This window comes from Diabrotica virgifera, chromosome 4, assembly GCF_917563875.1.
Source record: "Diabrotica virgifera virgifera chromosome 4, PGI_DIABVI_V3a".
Lineage (NCBI taxonomy): Eukaryota > Metazoa > Arthropoda > Insecta > Coleoptera > Chrysomelidae > Diabrotica > Diabrotica virgifera.
This window is the reverse complement of record NC_065446.1, coordinates 94,419,487-94,441,489: the sequence shown is the minus strand read 5'-3', so window position 1 is coordinate 94,441,489 and position 22,003 is coordinate 94,419,487. Positions and strand designations below refer to the sequence as shown.

Sequence of the window (22,003 nt, the reverse complement as noted above, 5' to 3'; positions counted from 1 at the left end):
TACATTTTCTTAATCGCAAAAGAATAATTTATGGAGAATATTATCATCTATTTCAAAATTAAAAAAAAAAGATAATGAAAGAAAGTGAAATATCGTTCTCCCTCTTGTCACAAATAGGGGATCTTTCAAAAACGGCAGCAATCAATGCCTCCTTATTCATTGTACAATCACTAAATCCGCGCGACAAAAAGCCGAAATAAGCTAAATTCTCATTCGAGTAAAAGCGAGAACGCGAGTTGAAGCGAGTTGCTGGCGCCAATCTGCTTTAACTATGTACGTGTACAATGTACACTGTACATTTAAAAACGTGCATTCATTTTGAAAACGTATAAAAGCGAGTCGGCGCGAATTGCCCGTAAGCGGAAACCTGTTTCCACTGTGTTCGTACACTTATAGTCCAGTCGGGTTAGACGAATAACAGGCCTAACCTTGTACGTATGCGGTAATTGCGCGAGCGTAAGACCCGATTGATTTTATAGCAATTGATTTTGTTCAATATCTACGCCATTTTCAACTAAAATTGTTCAAAATATAATTTCCTACAATTTCTTTTTAACAATTTTTTTCATGCGGTTGATATTTTCCGAGTTACATGGGAAAATAGTAAAAAGTGGTGGGGGGAGCATAATTATTGAATTGAATTTTGTTTCCGAGCTGCCCCAAATTTTATAATTCTATCCTTTAGGAGAGATCAATAGTAGTGTAAATTTAAAATCTCGACTGAATTCCGCGGTTGCATTAGCCGCCATATTGATTTTAAATTAGAACTCTTGTTGCTTAATATCTCCGCCATTTTCAACTTTCCGACATAAATGGTGGGAAAGAAAATTGTTGGAAATGCAATTTCCTACAATTTTTTTGGCACAATTTTTTTATACGATCAATATTCTCCGAGTTAAGGGGGAAAATAATGGAAGCGGAGGGGAAGCATAATTATTGAATTGTCTCATTTATTATTAACTTTACGACATAATTGTACATGAACAAAAATAAAGAGAATTATATTTTATACAATTTTTGAAACTTCCAATGAAACATCAACCAAACTAAATATATAAAAGATATAAAAAGACATTATATGCATTAAGTTCACTTAATTTTATTAACTAGCGGGTTTTATTGGTTGAATTTGTCTGTCGATATTTTAAGTTTTATGTCAGCTAATATATCGTGATGTTTCATCAATTTTTTTTTAAATTTTGGACCCTGTTGGGGGAATTTTCCCATTCCCCCCTTGTAGACCCGCCACTGGTTCTCTCGAAAAATTGTAGTAAATCGTAATTGCAACAATTTCAGTTCTTACACTTTTTGTCGAAAAGTTGAAAATGGCGGAGATATTGAACAAAAACAATTGCTACAAAATCAATCAGGTCTTACGCTCGCACCTTTACCACATACGTACTACCTTAAATATTGATTTTATCAAAAAAATGTACGGCATCAAAATTGTACAAAATTTAGTTCTCTTCATTTTTGTATAGGTATATATTTGTTGTAAAACTAATAATAAACGAGATAATTTAATAAATCAATAATTATGCTACAACTGTCACTATTTTCCCCTCATAACTCGGAAAATATTGACCGCACGAAAAAAATTATAATATATGAAATTATAGAAAATCGCATTTTCAACAATTTCAGTTTCTACACTTTTTGTCAAAAAATTGAAAATGTCGGAGATATTGAGCAAAAACGGTTCTCGTTTAAAATCAAGATGGCGGCTAACGCAACGGCGGAATTCAGTCGAGATTTTAAATTTATACTAATATTGACCATCCCTAAAGATTAGAAAAATAAAATTTGGGGCAGCTCCTAATGCAAGGTCAAATGCTATCCCGACTGGGCTATTAGGGAGGTCAATAGTAGTGTATATTTAAAATCGATTGAGTTCCGCAGTTGTATTAGCCGCCAGCTAGAATTTAAAAAGAAGAACCGATTTTGCTCAATATATCCGCAATATATTTCAACTTTTCGAGAAAAATGGTAGGGACTGAAATTGCTGCAAATGCGATTTCCTACAATTTCCTTGTTGCAAATTTTTCGTGAGGGTCGATATGACCAGTGATCTGTGAATGACGAATGACGAAAGGTGGACCCAAAACACTTCAGTGTGGAGACCACGAGCAAATAGAAGAAGCAGAGGTAGACCACCTATAAAATGGACATATGCCATCAAAAGGGTTGCTGGAAATTTGTTGCAGGAAGCTCAAGACTGACAGGTCTGGCAGAAATTAGGGAAGGCATATGTTCAGCTTTGGACACAGAAGGCTACATGACGATGATACTGCCAACTTACGATTTCAGATTATGCTATCTGATTATCTGGATCATTCGTAAGTCCAGGAGAACTGGTCAGAATTGACATTATAATGGTGGGTTGTCAGGATGTCGACGATCAGAATAAGAAGACCTTGTTCGCATAGGCATTAATAGACCAGAGCATTTAACACAAAATAAATCGATTTTTAAATACCTAGAAACTTGCAGCATTTTTCAATTTCTAACAATAAAATACTGAAAATGTTTGTTTTCTACTCCATCAATTATTTTGCATTGTGTTCAGGATGACGCCAGGAAAAAATCTACTATACAAAAAAGAATATGTGTGTACTTTGTACGCATGTAAGAAGTTATACTTCTATTATATGATTCCAACGAAATCAATATGCACTTTAAACAGTTTATTTATATTTTATTTAAACATTAAACTAATTTTAATACTTACTACTTTCCAAAAATTTTTATTAAAACGATACCAAAAATTAAAAAAATAAAAGAATAAAACACACACAAACACATTGAAAAATGCCACAAAGAAATGATTTCTGAACAATAATTGTTGGCAAAAATTTTAACTAAATACGCATTTTCATATAACAAATATACTTACAATCATAAAATCTATAAAAAAACTAAAAAAATAAAAACTTGCATTGGGATTAGAACCCGCGTTTATTTGGGTGCTTAGGATTTGAATTCAAAGCCTCTACTCATTTAGCCACTTACTCATACCTGTCATGTACGAAGATAGGGCAACTGAACGTTTTACTGTTTGACAGTTCTAAAGGACATCGCACACATCTTATGGAAAATATAATGTCACTCAAATTCAATAAAATTTATACCAATAGATTCGTTTTAAATTAACGATCAAATCTTATCATTGCGCCAACTCCCTATTTACAAAAATAAGAGCAGAAATTGATATAAATAAATCTGAAATCAAATGGGTAGGTACATAAGTTAGAGAGAGAAAAAATATTTTAAAATACCCAGATTTTCGGTACTCCATAAATCAGCGGATTAGTTTCACTAATCCGCTTAGGCCCAGCGGGATTTAAGCTGTTATGAATAGCACTCAGAGCAATAATGATTGTAAACTAACATTTTATGGACTCCAAAAATGTGATTTCGATAAACTTTAATTGCAATTTGCGCCGTAATTAATCATAATTAAGAGTTGGCGCAATGATAAGAATTGATCGTTATATTAAAACGAATCTAATCGTATAAATTTTATTGAATTTGAGTGACAATATATTTTCCATAAGATGTGTGCGATGTCCTTTAATCAAATTAGTTTGATTTTTGTGGAATTAAAATATTAAAATACAACAAAACATAGAGTAAGAAAACAATATATTAAATGAAGATTGGTAGAAATTTTGTTGGTAATCAATTTATGTAAATCAAAGCATTACCTACTAGATAGGTAAATACATTTTCCAAATAGGTAAGTACCTATGTAATTTTTTATTATAATACTGAAATATTTACAATAATTATGTACCTGTTGCTTTTAAAAACTATTTAAAAAGTCACTACAATAATTATAAACTTGCTTTTTTCTCTGTCCTCACAACAATAAAAACTAATATACTACATAACATTTATTTACCCATAACCGACATATTGAACAATTGTTGACAGGTCATTGTAATTACCCAATCAGAGCCCGTATAACGTTTGAGCTGCGCTCAGGACCAATACTTTTGATGAATTCGCGCACATATAAATTTACCCCCAACGCGCCTAAAGAAGTATAACTTTAAAAATGGGTGGAAATGCATAATTTCATTTTTAAGTGTATAAACTGCATCCAAAAGTGCATAAACATGTCAAAATAAGTACCTATATTAAGGGTCGCATTTTATTATTCAGGGGGATTTGGGGCCACTGAACACGAATACGTAATCAGAACCGACTACCGAAGCACCTGATACTCAGGGTTACTGCTAAGGCACGTCATCTGGAGTTTCGAGGGTTTTCCGCACATTAATTGATGCAAACAAATTACTTAAGTGGTTTTTGGGGTTGCTGAACACAAATATGACATCAAAACAGGCCCTTGGAGCACCTAGTACCTAGGGTGACTGATATGCACGTCATCTTCTGGAATATCGAGCCTTTACGACACTCAATTGATGCAAATAGATTACTAGGGGGTTCTTGGGGTCGCTGAATACGAATACGCCATCAGAACCGACCTCCGAAAACCGAAAACACTCCAAACTCTAGAAGATGACCTGCATATCAGTCACCCTGGGCACTAGGTGTTCTGAGGGTCGGTTTTGATGCCATATTCGTGTTCAGCAATCCCAAAAACTCCTCGAGTAATCTATTTGCATGCATTCAGTGCCGAAAACCTTCGAAACTCCAGAAAATGACGTGCCTAAGCAGTGACCCTGGGCACCAAGTGCTCCGGGAGCCGGTTCTGATGATGTATTAACGTTCAGCGATCCCAAAAACCTCGGAGTAATCTGCTTGCATCAATTGAGTCCCGAAAACCCTCGAAATTTAAAATTACGTGCCTTAGCAGTAACACCGAGCATCAGGTGCATCAGGAGTCGGTTCTGATTACGTGTTCAGTGACCCCAAAACCCCCTGAATAAAACAATGCGGCCCTTAGTATACATATTTTGATATGTTTATGTATTTTGGATGCATCTTATGTAGTTTAAAGTGCAATTATGCATTTAGACCCATTTTTGTATAGTAGACATTTTTCCTGACATCATCCTGAACACAATGCAAAATGTTGCAAGTCTCAAGTGCTGTATTTAAAAATCGATTTATTACGGTGATTTTAGTGCTAAATACCCTCGTCTATAAGGAGTATTTTTGAGAACATTAAAGCACTCCTGAAGAAAGTTCGGTTGCCGATAGTATTTAGCAGAGCTAAGGAAAGCAGTGCAACTTTGAGTATGAACACTGTAACGAGGATATGTGGTGCTGTAAGGTAATGAGCTAATGAGTGGTTTTGAGCTATAATATTAGGACCATGCGTCGTTCCCCGGCTATGAAACCGCATTTTTATTTTGTTGGTTTGTAACGATATCATCTGCTATAAAGTGTCGTTCTCAAATCAGAGCTCCTTTCTTTTAAGGAAGGCAGAGACAGGAAGAATTGCTTTCACTTAAGAAATGGAATAGACCGAAACAGCTGTAGTGAAAATAAATGGTAATGAACTTTGTGGAAGTGTTGAAAACAAAAGTTTTCAGGATTTTATTGTTAGAAAAAATGAAATTCTATCAAGTAACGGTCGAATCTCTTTTTTCGTTCAAATTCTTAGCGTGTGAAACTGGGATCAGTTCTTCTTTTGGTTTCTATTACGTATTACAACAACTTAGAGATATTTATTAGAAAATTATAGATATTTTAATATTCTTTATATTTTATTTTATTACCAATTTCATGACATTAATATTATACTTTTATCATTGATTAGACAGCGTTATACCTCGTTTTTACTCTATAAGGAGTAATTCAAATTTACCGCGCCTTAATGCTTGTTTGTAATAGGTTCAATCACAGGCACATTTACTCCACCAAATTATGAAATTTTGACACTAACAACAGTTATGAAATTTTGACACTATTGGCATTTAAAATACATGGGTTAATTAAGTTATATCGGCGATTTTTTGTGTTTTCTGCGTTATTCCCTTAATTTTTAGATTTTTAGTCTGCATTTATATAAAAAAGCAGTTGTTTTTAGAACTCTTTAGTGACATATTAGTGTAATACAGTGAAACCCCGATAAGTCGGCCCCGGTAACCCGGAAGTCCGGCTAACCCGGACCGATTTTTATCAGACAAACATTTCAAAAATAAAAATGTGTCGAATATAATATTTGAGAGATAATGTGTATTTGTGTAATTTGAACTATACGATAGTAAAAATGACTCATGGCACACGGCGGAGCGGTAGAGCGACGTTCGTTGGCTCGAATTATCGGAAACAACAGGCACCTGTATTCCTTTATTTATTTCAAACTGTCTTAGCATTGTTCAAAAAAGACTAAAAGACTATTTAAAAAATTCTTTTTTAATCAATGGTATTAAATATTAAACTCCACTGTTCTTAAATAACATAACATTGTTGCGATTGTGACTCCAGTGTGTAGTACAGTCGTATTTCTCGCTTCCGTTCTGTAATAGTGCTTCAGATAGGTTTGTGTTTGCGTGTTTTTTTTGTCTACGCATGAGTTTTTTTACCAAGAAATGAACAATACTCTATATACTCTATACTCTAAACTCTTTTACTAAAAGTAAAAGTGGAAGATGAACTAACTGATCCAATTGAAGCCGGCAATGGGATAAGACAGGGCGATTCCTTGAGTCGTTTATTGTTCAACCTGATCGTGGACAAAATAATAAAAAAAGTAAGAACTAAAAAAGGATACCAAATGGGAGAAAAACAACTTAAAATAATCTGCTATGCGGACGATGCAATACTAATCTCTCAAAGTGAAGATGATTTACAACGTATGCTGCACCAATTCAACATAATCGCCAGAAAATTTAACATGTTAATTTCCTCAAAAAAGACAAAATGCATGATTATAACAGCAGACCCAATAAGATGTAAATTGGAGCTGGAAGGTCAGATAATAGAACAAGTGATGGAGTTTAAATATCTAGGCATCACACTATCTAGCTACGGAAGGCTCGAAACAGAAGTGGAAGATCAAGTGAATAGAGCAAACAGAGCCGCAGGTTGTCTGAATGACACAATATGGAGAAATGAAAATATCGGAAAAGAAATGAAAGGCAGAATTTACAAAACAGTCATCAGACCAATAATGACATACGCGGTAGAAACACGACCCGACACAGAGAGGACAAAAAGATTGCTCGAAACAGCGGAGATGAAAACCCTTCGAAAAATCTATGGTAAGACTCTATGGGACAGAGCTAGAAGTACAGATATACGACGGAGATGCAAGGTGGATAACATTAATAACTGGGTAAGAAACAGAAGAATAGAATGGAATGACCACATAAGCCGAATGACAACAAATAGGGTAGTCAGGACAGCGAGAGACGGTTCCCCAATAGGAAGACGATCAGTGGGAAGGCCACGAAAACGATGGAACGACAACTTACTAGAGGCACATTGAAAAAACAAACAAAGTCATGTCTATACAAAAAGAAGAAGAAGAAGAAGATTCTACTCTATACTCTATACAACTATACATAATTTAGATGTGTACTGTGCATATATATTTAATGTTATTTCAATTATAACGGAGTTTATCTGTAAGTATACCGTATTTTATTAATTTTTACCATATTCTCCGGCTTACCCGGATTTTCGATAACCCGGATCAGCCGCGGTCCCGGTTAATCCGAGTTATCGAGGTTCCACTGTATAATATTTATGGGTAGCCAAAGGCCGACATTATCAACAAAAAAAAAAAACAGATGATTCTGGTGATTTTTTAGTGACATTATTGGGTGTGAATCTGTCTTTTGAGTTTACTCCTCCTAGTTTAAAAACAGGGTATAGTTGTTTTACATCATATTAGGCATTTGAATCAAACTACAATAAGTGCATTCGCAGAGTGGTAAGGGACTGTCCCTGACCACTCCGCGAACGCACTTATAATCTCTTTTGACGTTAGTGAAATAATAACATAAAAATTAAGTTTAATGTTATTCTAAAACTATATATAGAAAAATAAGATAACAGTAAGTCATACTCACTCGGTGAATCAACTAGTAAGTCAGCAGTGGAGTTGTCAGTACAATTGGGCGAAAGAGAACTTGGCGACCTCTTCATGGCCTGACTAGAAATACTTCCATGGTTGGTATTAATACTAATTTCTCCATTAATTCTACAATTATTATCTCCTGGTGAGGGATTTCTCGGAATGTTGCTTAAATTGGTTCCATGCATTTTAGTATCTACATAGTGACTACTTTGGCTTGTTACCAAATGACTCGGAGCAGTACCCATTGACGTGGAACCCAAAGGAACTGATGATAATGGCGATGAACCCATGTTCGGCACGTTCATTTGGTTTCTGGTTTGGCTTGATTGAGGGGGAGATGAGTTCATCATGGGGGAAGTGTTCAGTAGGGGTGACCGGTTAGGAAGTATCGGTTGAGTTAGGGGGTTTATTAAAGGTGATGGATTAGGGTTTGTATGATGGTGGTTGCTGAGGAGCTGGGGAAGTGATTGAAGTAGCTGCTGTGCGGAGCCGTTAGAGAGAAGGTGGGTTAGAGTGGCGGGATTAAGGAGGTTTGGATTTATCGTCCCATTTGATGTTGGAGGTACTGAAAAATATAAATTTTGTTAATGAAGTACAATATCAATCAAGTGCATGACTTTATTAACACGGCACCTGCCACGTGGCTTTGCAAGGCGCCAACTACCACGTGGGGTGCTCACAGCACCCCTTAAAAATTTTCTGTGATCTACTTGTTTAAAAAACAAAATAATGTATTGAGTAACACAAGAATATAAAAAACATGTTTTATAGACTTATTAGCCACTAATATGTTATAAAAGTTAAAAAATAAAATGAAAAATGGTGTTATATGCAAATTAGCAAGTACCAAGCCATAATAAATGAAGTCAAGTAAAATATAAATCTGTCTTAATAATTTAAATCAGTTATTTCATTAAAAAATGTTAATTTGACCTGTTTATCAAAAATACAAAAAAAAAATTAAAACTTAAAGTGCTAGATGATGACACCCCAATGAGATTTTAGAGCTATAAGTTCAGAATGACACTAAGTAACCACTTCAAACATTAACACATCTATGCTATATAATATTATAGAAAGCTACTATGACGCACAGCTCCGTTACCAAACTTGAAATACCAAATATTTGATAAAAATGTGTTATGGGGTGCTGGTAGCACCCCACGTGGCAGGTGGCGGATTAAAAAGAGTGTAGCCAGTTATTAACTATAAAATAACCGCTCTCAACGAATAAAATTACTTATAGTGTAATTATAAAAGAGCACTGTTAGGTATAGGGTTACTTTTTTTTAATTTATTTTACTCTGCAATCACAGTGGTTATTAGCGACATAAAATATAATACAGGTAAAGCTACAATAACTGATATAATCCAGTGTCTTTTAAATAACTACATAGTTAGGTATAGGGTTAGTTTTACTATATTTCATAATTAACGACTAGAAGTAACTATATAATATACTCTATAATTTACTAGATTTATATTTAGCGTTTTCCTATTATTATTATTGTGCTGTTTCTCTGAGTTTCCTTTGTATGCTCTCCTATCTTGTGCCAAATGTATGATCTATACAAGGTGTTTGGAAAAGAATGGGCCATAGCTTAACCGTAGATTCCTGAGGTTAAAATAGGTCGATTTAAGCTAACTTAGCTTAGTACAAAAAATTGATATAAACCGAAATACAGGGTGTCAAAGTTAAACTTTTATTTTATTTATTTTTGAATATTTCCTGACAGGCATGGGATAACAACACGAAATTTGGTATGCGGGGGTTTTTTTGGAATGAGAAATCTAAATTCGTCACCAAAAATGATGTATTGCCCAGAAGGCGCACATACGTTTGTCAGCACTCGTTTAATACGTTCAGTTTTTTTTATCCCCCACTCTACATGCTTCTTGAATCAAAATTTTTATTCTCATAATACTTTTACTTAAAAAAGGTATACTACATTCATCTCGCTAAACTCAACTGTTTTCGAGATGAACTCATTTTAAATCTGCGATACAACATAATTTTTTGTATATCATTGTAGTTATACCCGAAAAATAAACTTGAAACCATAATAATTGTGCCAGATCTCATATTTATGTCATTGCATCGCAAATTCCATTTGAAGAAATTTACGATATAGTCCAGAAAGCCACTGCGGATCCGCTAGAAAAAATATTCTAATTCGGATTTTTTGCACAATCTTACTCAAAAAGGACTCCTTTTAACAAATTTGCATGTTGCCAGGACCAAAAAATGGTCAAAAATTTTTTAAACGTTTTTTTTTTGTTTTTTCCTAAAATTATTTTTTTTGCATGGAAAAAAGTTTTTTTAGGTTTTTTGGATCATTCCAAACAGAAAAGGTCTTTACTGACTTTTCTCTAAAGTTGATAGTTTTTGACATATAAGCGATTAAAAATTGAAAAATTGCGAAATCGGCCATTTTTAACCCTCAAAAACTATATGAAAAACTGAAAATTTGAATGTTGCCAAGGTAGGTAGACATTCTTTAAACATCAATTGATGAAACCCCGAAGAGTTTTTTGCAGTACAATATTCCAAACTCCTTTGTTTTTTAATTGCTTATCAAGCGTGCGCGACACTATTTTCCACCGACAGTATGGTGCAAATGAAAGGAATAAATTGGTTATTTCCTAAACCGACGACTTTAAGGAAAAATCCCGAAACAGGTCGATTTTTATTTTTAAGTTATGATATTGTGGCATATATGGTATACTAGTGACGTCATCCATCTGGACGTGATGACGTAATCGATGATTTTTTTAAATGAGAATAGGGGTCACGTGCTAGCTCATTTGAAAGGTTCTTTAATTCTATATTCAGTAGTCTAAACATTTACATAATTATTTATACAGGGTGTCCAAAAAATTTTTATTAAATTAAATTATTTGAAAAAAAAAAGAAGTAGCAGGACACGCTGTATAAATAATTGTGTAAATGTTTACATTACTGAATAGAGAATTGAAGAACCTTTCAAATGAGCTACCACACGACCCCTATTCTCATTTAAAAAAATCATCGATTACGTCATCACGCCCAGACGGATGACGTCACTAGTATACCATATATGCCACAATATCATAACTTAAAAATAAAAATCGACCTGTTTCGGGATTGTTCCTTAAAGTTGCCGCTTTACGAAATAACGAATTTATTCCTTTCATTTGCACCATACTGTCGGTGGAAAATAGTGTCGCGCACGCTTGATAAGCAATTAAAAAACAAAGGAGTTTGGAATATTGTACTGCAAAAAACTCTTCGGGGTTTCATCAATTGATGTTTAAAGAATGTCTACCTACCTTGGCAACACTCAAATTTTCAGTTTTTCATATAGTTTTTGAGGGTTAAAAATAGCCGATTTCGCAATTTTTCAATTTTTAATCGCTTATATGTCAAAAACTATCAACTTTAGAGAAAAGTCAGTAAAGTCCTTTTCTGTTTGGAATGATCCAAAAAACCTAAAAAAACTTTTTTTCATGCAAAAAAAATAATTTTAGGAAAAAAAAACAAAAAAAAAAACGTTTAAAAAATTTTTGACCACCTTTTGGTCGTGGCAACATGCAAATTTGTTAAAAGGAGTCCTTTTTGAGTAAGATTGTGCAAAAAATCCGAATTAGAATATTTTTCCTAGCGGATGCGCAGTGGCTTTCTGGACTAATACATTTTTGTAAATTTTTACGGTTTTAAGTTATTTTTCGGGTGTAACTACAATGATATTATGCAAAAAATTATGTTACCTCGAAGATTTAAAATGCGTTTATTTAGAAAACGGTTAAGTTTAACGAGATGAATGTAGTATAGTATACCTTTTTTTAAGTAAAAATACTAAGAGAATAAAAGTTTTGATTCAAAAAGTATGTAGAGTGGGTACTAAAAAAATTGAACCTATTAAATGAGCCCTGCAAGGCGTATGTTGCGCCCTCTGGACAACACATCATTTTTGGTAACGAATTTAGATTTCTTGACCCAAAAAACCCCCGCTTACCAAATTTCGTCTTGTTGTCCCATGCCTGTTAGGAAATATTCAAGAATAAATAAAATAAAAGTTTAACTTTGACACCCTGTATTTCGGTTATTATCATCTTTTGTACTAAGGTAAGTTAGCTTAAATAGACCTATTTTAACCTCAGGAATCTAAGGCCCATTCTTTACCAAACACCCTGTATATCTGTATAAAAATATAATTTCATAATGATAGAAATATTAAAATATAAATTTTTATAAGAAGTAAAAGACACGAGTGACAGAAAATATAAGCACAATTTTTTGTAAAAATAAAGATGATATGTTACTTGGGGACAAGACAGAAAAAGTAAATAGATGGGCAGAATATTTGAATTAATTATTAAACGATAAAGGCCAAAAAAAAAAACAGAAATACGAACACAAGAAACAGAACAACAACCGACAGAGAAGGAGGTAATAGAAGTAATAAGAGACCTAAAAAATAATAAAAGTGCGGGAGAAAGCGGAGTGCCAGCAGAAATATTAAAAGTATTAGGAGATATACTGCAGCAAAAGATAACTCGGCTTATTGTAAAAATATGGGAAAATGAAAAAATGCCAAAGCAGTGGAACTCAGCAGTCATCAGCCCAATTCATAAGAATGGCGATGAAACTGTCTTAAAATTAAAAAAAAATTGCACTATTAAAAGTAATATACAATGATGAGCGCGCTAATAACCGGCAAAATAGCACAAAAGATGAAAAACGTATTAAGTTGTGAGATAAAAGAAATGAAACTAGTCGAGCTGGGAAATTTAGCGATATTAATCTAAAAATTTACATAATATTGATTGTTTCCCACCTTTAGAAGTATCGGACGAGTTTAGCAACTGCCACTGCCACAGTGACAGTTTAAGTTGACATAGGTACTCCACTGATACGTGTAAAGGTGGGAGTGGGAAACAATCAATATAAGGTAAATTTAGGTTAATATTGCTAAATTTACCAGCTCGACTAGTTTAATTTCTTTTTATCTCACAACTTAATACGTTTTCCATCTTTTGAGCTATTTTGCTCACTGAGTTATTAGCTCGCACTTTGAGTTATTAGCACGTTTATCACTGTATAAGGTATTAGCAAAAATTATAAGAAGTAGAATAAAAATTTACGAAACTTAGATACCTAATAGGAGAATGTCAGGTTAGTTTCAGACGGGGAAGAACAACAACCGAGCAAATATTTATGCTAAAATTATTACAAAGCAACAGTTAATAACTAAATCTATATTTAAATATGCTTTTTGTTGATTTTAAACAGGCCTACGATTCCATCTCACGAAGCGGACTATACGAAGCAATGAGCTCATTACGAATATCAGAGAAGCAGGTATAGACCTGGATCCCGCGTACCAAAAAAAGTTGATTAATAGCAAGCTGAAAATTTGTTAATAGCTTAACAATGTCTAGTCGGACAAACTTTGATGTACGGGAACACTGGAACAGGGTAAGTTTTAATTGTGGAACAGGTTAAAAATTTGGAACGTCAGATTACGAAAACGTCCCATGTATTTTGTCGGACAGAACATCCAATTGATTGCTACCCTTTCATTAAACTCTCATGCAAAAATCAGACTGCTATTACTAACCAACATGATTCCTGTCATTTGACATGTTCTTCGTGTTCCGCTCATTAAAATGCCCAGTTGGTGATAAACACCAGTCTGATTTTTGCAAGAGTTTAATGAAATGGTAACAAATCAATTCGAAGTTATGTCCGACAAAATACATGGAACGTTTTCGTAATCTGACGTTCCAAATTTTTAACCTGTTCCACAATTAAAACTTCCCCTGTTCCAGTGTTCCCATACATCAAAGTTTGTCCGACTAGAACCCGTTAAGCTATTAAACAAATTTACAGCTTACTATTAATCAACTTTTTTTCGGTACGCAGGATCCAGGTCTAGTAGGGAAAAGAAAGTCTTTCAATTCAATTGAAAGTTTTACTTTAAGGGGATGGGTACGTATTTTCGGCTACAATGATATTCAAATGGGGATTTATTTTTTTCGAATACTGAGAAAACTAATAAGTATTTTGGAAAAATTTAAACGCAGAATGAAAGATTACGTTATTAGCGAGGGCCGAAAGTCCCTGAGAACTTCTATAAGGTTTATTTTAATAAGTTACAGGGGCGAAAAACTAAGAGAAAAATTAGTGTGATTTTTAATTTCAAATATCTCATTCAAAATAAACTTTATATTTATTCTAAGGGACTTTCGGCCCTCGGTAATAATTTAGTCTTTCATCCTGCGTTTAAATTTTTCAGATATATTTGTTTTTTTCAGGATTCGAAAAAAATGAACACAATGTCCGTGGTAATATTTTCTAAATCTATCTTTGTCTTACAACGCACTCAGTCGAATAGAATATTGTCAGTCAGACAGTGACAATCAGTGACAATTTTAAATATTTGACATGGCATCGGGAATATTTTGAGTTGTTGATTAAATAATGTTGATATATAGTGTATTTGATAAATAATTGATTTAAGATGTGAACTTAATAAAAAGGTTTTTATTGTGTATTATTTGTGGAAGATCCAAGCAGAGAATACATCAGGATAATATATTCTGTGATCCAAGTATTTTGTTGTTAAAGATGTTCAAAATTGTAAGCGTTCCATAGTAACAATATATTATTAAAAAATCACTTTACCTCTTTTCTCGATTGAGTATTAGTTTTTGTTGTACATATAAATTATTACAATCACTAAATACATAGTTAGTGAAAAAATTATCACATTTATTAACTGAATTAATAATTTGCAATTATAACAAATAACAGTTATCCAAGAACATTCAAAAGCCATCTCTTTAAAGTTAATCCTGACATTGTTAAGTAGAATGACGTTCTAGTAATGTTTACATATCCATAACAGTGTGAATTTTACTACAAGTAATTTGCCGTATAAAGACAGAAAAAGTAGGGATAGCCGTAAAATATTTGTGAATTATGTACCGATGGCCTTTATAAAATTAAAAACATTAAAAATAAAACTTTTTTTAAGACTAAGTTTCTGGTAATTCCTTCGTGGTTTCTATAATTTACAAACCAAACGAATTCTGAAAAAGGAAGGCCAGGGAAGATCTATAAATTGCATCTCACTTCCTGCCTGTTCAGAGTGGCAAAATTCCAACGAAAACTTGGTCCTGCACACTCAGTTAGGAAGTAAAACTAATAGAAAATATTAATTTAGTTGTAAAATAAAACCAATTTTATAACCGTCTTATATTTCAGTTCATTCAGAGAGTGTCATAAACACCGGTTTCAAGCTCTTTAGCTTTCATCAGAGAGTGTACATATGAATCTCTGAACGAACTGAAACAAATACGACTGCTATTGTTCGTCCTCTATAACTTTTCCCATACGTCACGATTCATTTTCAAACAAATTAAGTCAAAACATAAAGTGAAACGAACGTCGATGTGTATATACATTTTCTATACTGTATCCTATATCGTCGCCTCAAAGCAACAGTAGGATATGTAAAAAAATGACTTTTGTGATATCCATGTCAAACGAAACCCTTCTGTTGAGTGTAACACTAAGATAAATAAAAAGTGATATACTTTTTTCATAATATTACATATCCTTGTGTAGCTTAATTCCTTTTAGCCCAAATTCTATAATGCAACACTAAGACAATATACATATCATACCATTATATTTTGTCGTTTACCCACTGTACCTATGCGCAAGCGTAACCAAAAAATTCGGAGTTAAACCATCTAATGGGTATCGGTTAAAATCTTGGTCAACTTAAACATGGGTACAGTATCAGAGTCGAATTTGTTTATTTTGAGAATTGCCTGACAGAAGAGATTAGTTAGGTTATGTTATTTTGTTTTTATCGCGGGAGATATTCTATTTTTTTTTACCCCGTTATTATAAGGAAATTATTACATATTATTGTTGTATCGTTATTATATAGAAATAAATTATAAGGAAATATATTATTTAAAGATATCATAACTGTAACAGGTATGTTTACACATACCTACTGTCTCTCTCTCGTTCCTTCCCTCCTTGTGGAGTATTGGGCGCTTATGCGTTTCTTGGCCAAAAGTGTAAGATTGCTGTCTGGCCGGGACAGCGCATCTTCTTTTGTTTTTATTCTCTGGATAAATTGTGAACTAATTCCCTCCACTCTCTTCTATCTTTTGCTCTCTTTTTGACTTCGTCCCATCTTAGTCCAATTTTTTCGAGTTCTCTCGTTGTTGTTCTTTTCCAGCTGTTTTCTGGTCTGCCCCTTTTTCTTTTCCCCTCTGGTTGGTATTCAAGTGCTTGTCTTGCTATGCTGCTTTGGTCTTTCCTCAAAGAGTGGCCGATCCATTTCCATTTTTTTTCCACACATACCTACTGTAACAGGATTTAATGCATGATTCCTAGTAATATTTTAAAAAGATAATTATTATACAATTGTCTCTACAGCAAATTAATTATTTACCAAACAGTTAAACTTCTTATTTCCTGGTCAATCTGTTCCTAATAGCGATACCACCGACCGTGGTCTTTGACAAGCGAAATCGACAAAAAAGTCTAAATCGTCCCAGTAATTGCAAATAGTCTCTTCTGTTATAAAACCGAGGTATTTAGATATTCTGAATCAAATGACGATTTAACTAATTTTTTTAATTTGGTTATGAAATTGTTTTTATTATTCTGTCAAATTTATCATAATTTCTCGAATTGCACATGCGCAAGTACAATTACTGCAGCCAATATAAGAAAAAAAGTGGTTAGCTAACCGAGATTTTTTTAAACTAGTTTAAAGGACTGAAAAACGCTAGGAGGGTTAAAATACTGGTTAAAATTTAAACTAGGTTAGCTAACCAAAATTTTTACCAGTCACTGAAAAACTGGGCCTAAGTTATCTTACGCACATAATATCCTACTGTTGCCGTGTAGTTATTGCTGAGTTGCGATTATGTCTATGTTTATATTATCCAGCTTGCGGTCACAATTTTATCTTCCGTAATCTTAAACAATAGTTCTATTACAGCGTTTCCCAAATGGTGGGTCGCGACCCGGTACCGGGCCATGAAAGCAAAATGCCGGGTCGCCTCGCTTCGTCATTTCACATCTTGCTTTGTTGTCTTGCCGCCAGGAGTACCAGTTTTAGCCAAAAAAGCGATAAAGTTTCTGACTCCTTTTTTTTACGGCCTATAAGTGTGAGGCAGAGTTTTCAACACTGGTTTTCCTCAAAAATAAATATAGGCACTGTTTGAAAGTCGAACCGGACCTGAGGAGGATAAAATTAACCTCTTTTCCTCCAAACGTGAAGTATTTAGTTAACCAGAAACAACTAAATACTCCTCATTAATAAAGTGTAGTTGCTTTTTATTTTGTTTTATTACATTTTTGTTTGAGCTAATGATTATTTGCTTAAATATATAAAACTATAATAAATATTTAAATATGTTTTCTTGTAAACACACACCAGGGTATGCAAAAAAATTAGTGGGTCACGAAGGATAACCACAAAAATAACCGGGCCATGAAAAAATAAGTTTGGGAAACGCTGTTCTATTACATTGATGTTAAAAGGTGTATGTTAAGAGTAAAATTAAATAATTCAGCCAATTTAAATTGTAAAAATTATGGGTGTCTAGAAGTAAGTCAGTATTTTGTGTATTTAGCGAACAAAAATAATACTGATTCTGAGTTGATATCTCGAATTTATCAAGCACAGGAAAAAGTTCAGTTAAATTCATGATAAATTCCACTTTAGAAATTTCGGGCTCATTTAAGAAAATGCAATAAGTTTTTACTTTCACAACTTTCAGCATCCACTATTACCAAAACTGATTCTGATGATTTTTTCATTTTATGTATTTTGTTAATTATCTTGTCGAATTTTTAAATTTTTGGAAAACAAGTATGTTCATGTTATAATTTATGTAATAACACGTTTGAACAACAAAATTGTTTTGTTTTTTGTATTGAAATGTGTAAAATTTTAAACAAAACTTTAGTGCAATATAAGTTTATATAACAGAAATTTGCGGATATCGTTAAAAAACAGATTATCTTTGAGGGCAACAGTAGGACAACTAACTTTTTTAATTAGTATAAATTGTTATGTGACGCATGTAAAGTTAGGTATTCAAACAAAATTCCATGTAAATCCATTCAAATACAAAAAAGTTATTAATTACTGAAGTTTCGTAAAATTTTCAATTACGTTTTTCTCGAAACTACATTATTTTACATACATATATCCTACTGTTGCTTTGAGGCGACGATATATTACACACATCGGCGTACGTTTGTTGCACTTTATGTTTTGACTTAATTTGCTTGAAAATGAATCGTGGCGCATGGGAAAAGTTATAGCGGATGAACAATAGTACCAAATTACAACAAAATAACAAGACATGGACACCTTGGCGGCATCTGCACACTACCACGGTTTTCATCTTAAATTTTAGACCATGCAGAGCATTTTATGAAGAATAACTTTTTTTCGTAAAATTGATAATAAAAAAGTTTCCCATGTGGTTTCAAGTTGCGCAGACATGCTGTATAAGAGCTCAAAAAAATTTTTTCTTTTGAATTTTCCAATTATCGTAATGTCAGATTCGGATACAGCATACTTAAAAACAAAATAGAAACATTTTTGATCAAGGTAAAATAATGGATTCACCGATTTTTAAAAAAATTCTGCAAAACAGATTTTATTCTTTAAACAATAAATTAATAAACAATTAGCAGCTAAATCTGTGAGTAGAACTTGTTTACTTTAACAGATATATAAACTGATATATAAAAAAAGGTTTTAGAAAAACATAAGCTTGTTTGATTTTTTCCGAAACAATGTAAGTTTTCGATCTACATTGACTCGCCTAAAATAACAATAATTATTGAAATATAGATCTATGATTGAGATTTCGGTGCAAATAGAAAAAGTTCTCGAGGCTACCCGTACACAAAATAGATTTATTGATCTTACCTGGATTAGTGGGATTAGTTAATAAATTAGTTTGAGCCATGGCTTGCAAATTGGCTAAAGATGTCTGCATCACTTGTCCATTATTTAGTGCCAGATTAACCATCTGGTCCGAACTATTTACATGGTTAACTGGGATTGTCAGAATAGTTTGGGTTGCTAAACCTGTAACAGACGAATAGTTTTGTTATATAACATAAAACTTAATCAAAAATATTATTGAATGCAATTTATATTTGATAAAACGTAATTTCATAAGAATATAGTGTTTGTCGAGAGTGGTCGAGAGTTAGGGAAATTGTTAATGATCAAATAAAATGTTTACCAGAAAAAAATGGAATATTTTCGTATCAAATTGAGGTAAACAAATCAAGTAATTATAGAAGACAAGGAATTTAGTTAGAATGCGCAAAAAAGTGGCGGTATCAATGTTTGGTACAAAAGTTTCAGAAATTCGAGTAGCCGCTTTAAAGATAAGCACTTGCCGGTATTTTAAGATCGCATTAATAATTGTAAATTAATCATTTTTAGAACTTACAGTAAACACTTGCATATTAGTACAGTTAAAATTCTTCTTCTTCAAGTGCCGTCTCCTAATCGGACGTTGGATATCATCATCACTATCTTTACTCTATCCACCGCTGCTCTAAAGAGTTCTATAGAACTGCATCTAAACCAGTCCCTTAAATTCTTTAACCATGACACTCTCCTTCTTCCTATACTCCTTCCGCCTCTTATCTTTCCTTGTATTATCAGTCTTAGCATTTTATATCGCGGTCCCCTCATTACGTGTCCCAGATATTGTAACTTTCTTATTTTTATTGTGTTTATTATTTCGCATTCTTTACCCATTTCTCGCAATACTTCCGTGTTCGTTTTCCTCTGTGTCCATGCTATTCTAAGCATCCTTCTGTAACACCACATTTCAAATGACTGTAGCTTATTTATGTGTTCTTGCTTTAATGTCCAGCTTTCAAGTCCATATTGTAGTATCGAGAACACGTAGCATCTCAAAGCTCTTACTCTCAGTTCTAAGCTAAGGTCTTTGTTGCAGAGAACTGTTTTCATTTTTACAAACTCATTTCTTGATCATTTTTCTCTGAAATCCAGGTTCCTAGGTATTTGTATTTATCAACCCTTTCTATCGGTACATTTCCCAAATGTATGCTTGTTTGTATGTTTGTTTTCTTAGTTATTATCATGTATTTGGTCTTTTTTATATTCATTTTTAGTCCATATTCTTTACAGAAATTGTTTGTTTTGTTTAGTAGTAGTTGGAGTTGTTCAGCAGAGCTTGCCATAATCACGGTGTCATCTGCATATCTTATGTTGTTAATAGATCTTCCGTTAATTATTATTCTTTCACTTTGAGCTAGCAATGCTTCTTCAAAAATGGCTTCACTGTATGCATTAAAGAGTAATGGAAACATAATACATCCCTGCTGAACTCCTCTCCTGATTTCAATTTCTGGACTGGGTTCGTTATCTATTACAATTTGTGTTCTTTGATTCCAGCAAAGGTTTGTTATTATTCGTAAGTCCCTTTTGTCTATGTTTTTTGTCTTTAGAATTTGGACTAATTTTTCATGTCGTACTTTGTCAAATGCTTTCTCAAAATCAACGTAACAAACATGCACATCCACATTCACGTCCATGCATCTTTGAGCTAACACATTAAAAGCAAATAACGCCTCCCTGGTTCGGGGGCATCCATAAACTACGCCGTTGAGAAGAGGGAGGGGGGGGCTTGCTTATTACGAAGGAATACGACAGGGGGGAGGGGGGTATGAGTGACCATTCGACGTCGTTTAACATATTGGTAGCTATATTTAAATTTGTCGCTATTGTGTCTATAAAAATAATTTTTTACTAGCTTCTACCAGCATTAAAGTATCAGATATTCATATAAAAACGTATAGTTTTTGATATGAAATTGAAAATAGAACAAAACGTTTACGAATAAATATACCTTTGTTAAAATTAAAAACAATATAGATACTTTTATCGCATACTTTTCATTTCGTTTTTATTATCAGTCACAGCGTTAAAATAATATTAGGTAGCACTTTTGTACAGGACAGCAAAACAATAAGACATTGTTCTTTGGGTTTAAACAATCGCTTCTATATACATAACAACGGCTGGAAGCAAAAAATATTAAATTCAATTTAATATTTGTCAATGTTAGTTCATTTATGTGCTGCATATGTGTGTGAAACAACAGTTCTGAAGAACGAATAGAAATAAAATGGCATCGAAATCAAAACAAAATAAATATCAAGATTTATATGATGCAGTTAAGAAAGCATACCCCGATAAAAGTGGTGTTTTTTGTCAAAATAAGGCTAATGAGTTGTGGAGTGAATTGAAAAAAAAAGTACGCAGATATTAATGACCTACATAATAATACCGATTTGGAAATAAAAAAATTATTGGAATCAGCGACAACTAGGAAGGCTGCGTTTACAAACTTTTTTTGTTACAGTAAGTACCTTTTAAATTTATGATTAATGTTAAGAATAACAAATCACAGTAAAAAAATATTTTAGAAATATTAGTTACTCTGGATAAATAAAAATAATTCGTTTTTTCGCCGATTTTTTTCGAATACTAAGAAAACTAATAAAGATTTTTGAAAAATTTAAACGCAGATTGAAAGACTACATTATTGCCGAGGGCCAAAAGTTCCTGAAAACATCTATAATGTTTATTTTAATAAGTTACAGGGGTTTAAAAGAAAATTTAGTCTGATTTTTCATTTCCAATATTTCATTCAAAAGAAACCTTTTGTTTATTCTAAGGGACTTTTAGCTCTCGGTAATAATGTAATATTTTATTCTACGTTTAAATTTTTCAAATATATTTATTAGTTATCTCAGGATTCGAAAATAATTAATGCATTTAAATAGCATTGGACCAAGATTGTACGCGTACCCCCTCATATTTGATTAAAAAAAAAAAACCAGAAATAATATTGATTTTTTTTAAATCAATGAAGGGGGGTCGTGAGTTGCAATGACGACGTCGACATGGGGGGGGGGGT

At 33.0% G+C, this 22,003-nt stretch overlaps 1 protein-coding gene across 2 annotated transcripts in view; it reads right to left on the bottom strand.

The window, feature by feature from the left end:
- LOC114326083 (POU domain, class 6, transcription factor 2) overlaps window positions 1–22,003 on the bottom strand; it is a 670,249-nt gene that overhangs the window by 56,822 nt on the left and 591,424 nt on the right. For both annotated transcript variants that reach the window (XM_028274303.2, XM_028274305.2), the window contains exons 6-7: window positions 18,964–19,125; window positions 7,992–8,564 (exon numbers count right to left, since the gene is read on the bottom strand). In XM_028274303.2, the coding sequence (XP_028130104.1) occupies window positions 7,992–8,564; window positions 18,964–19,125 (735 nt within the window). The remainder of the gene's footprint in view (window positions 1–7,991; window positions 8,565–18,963; window positions 19,126–22,003) is intronic.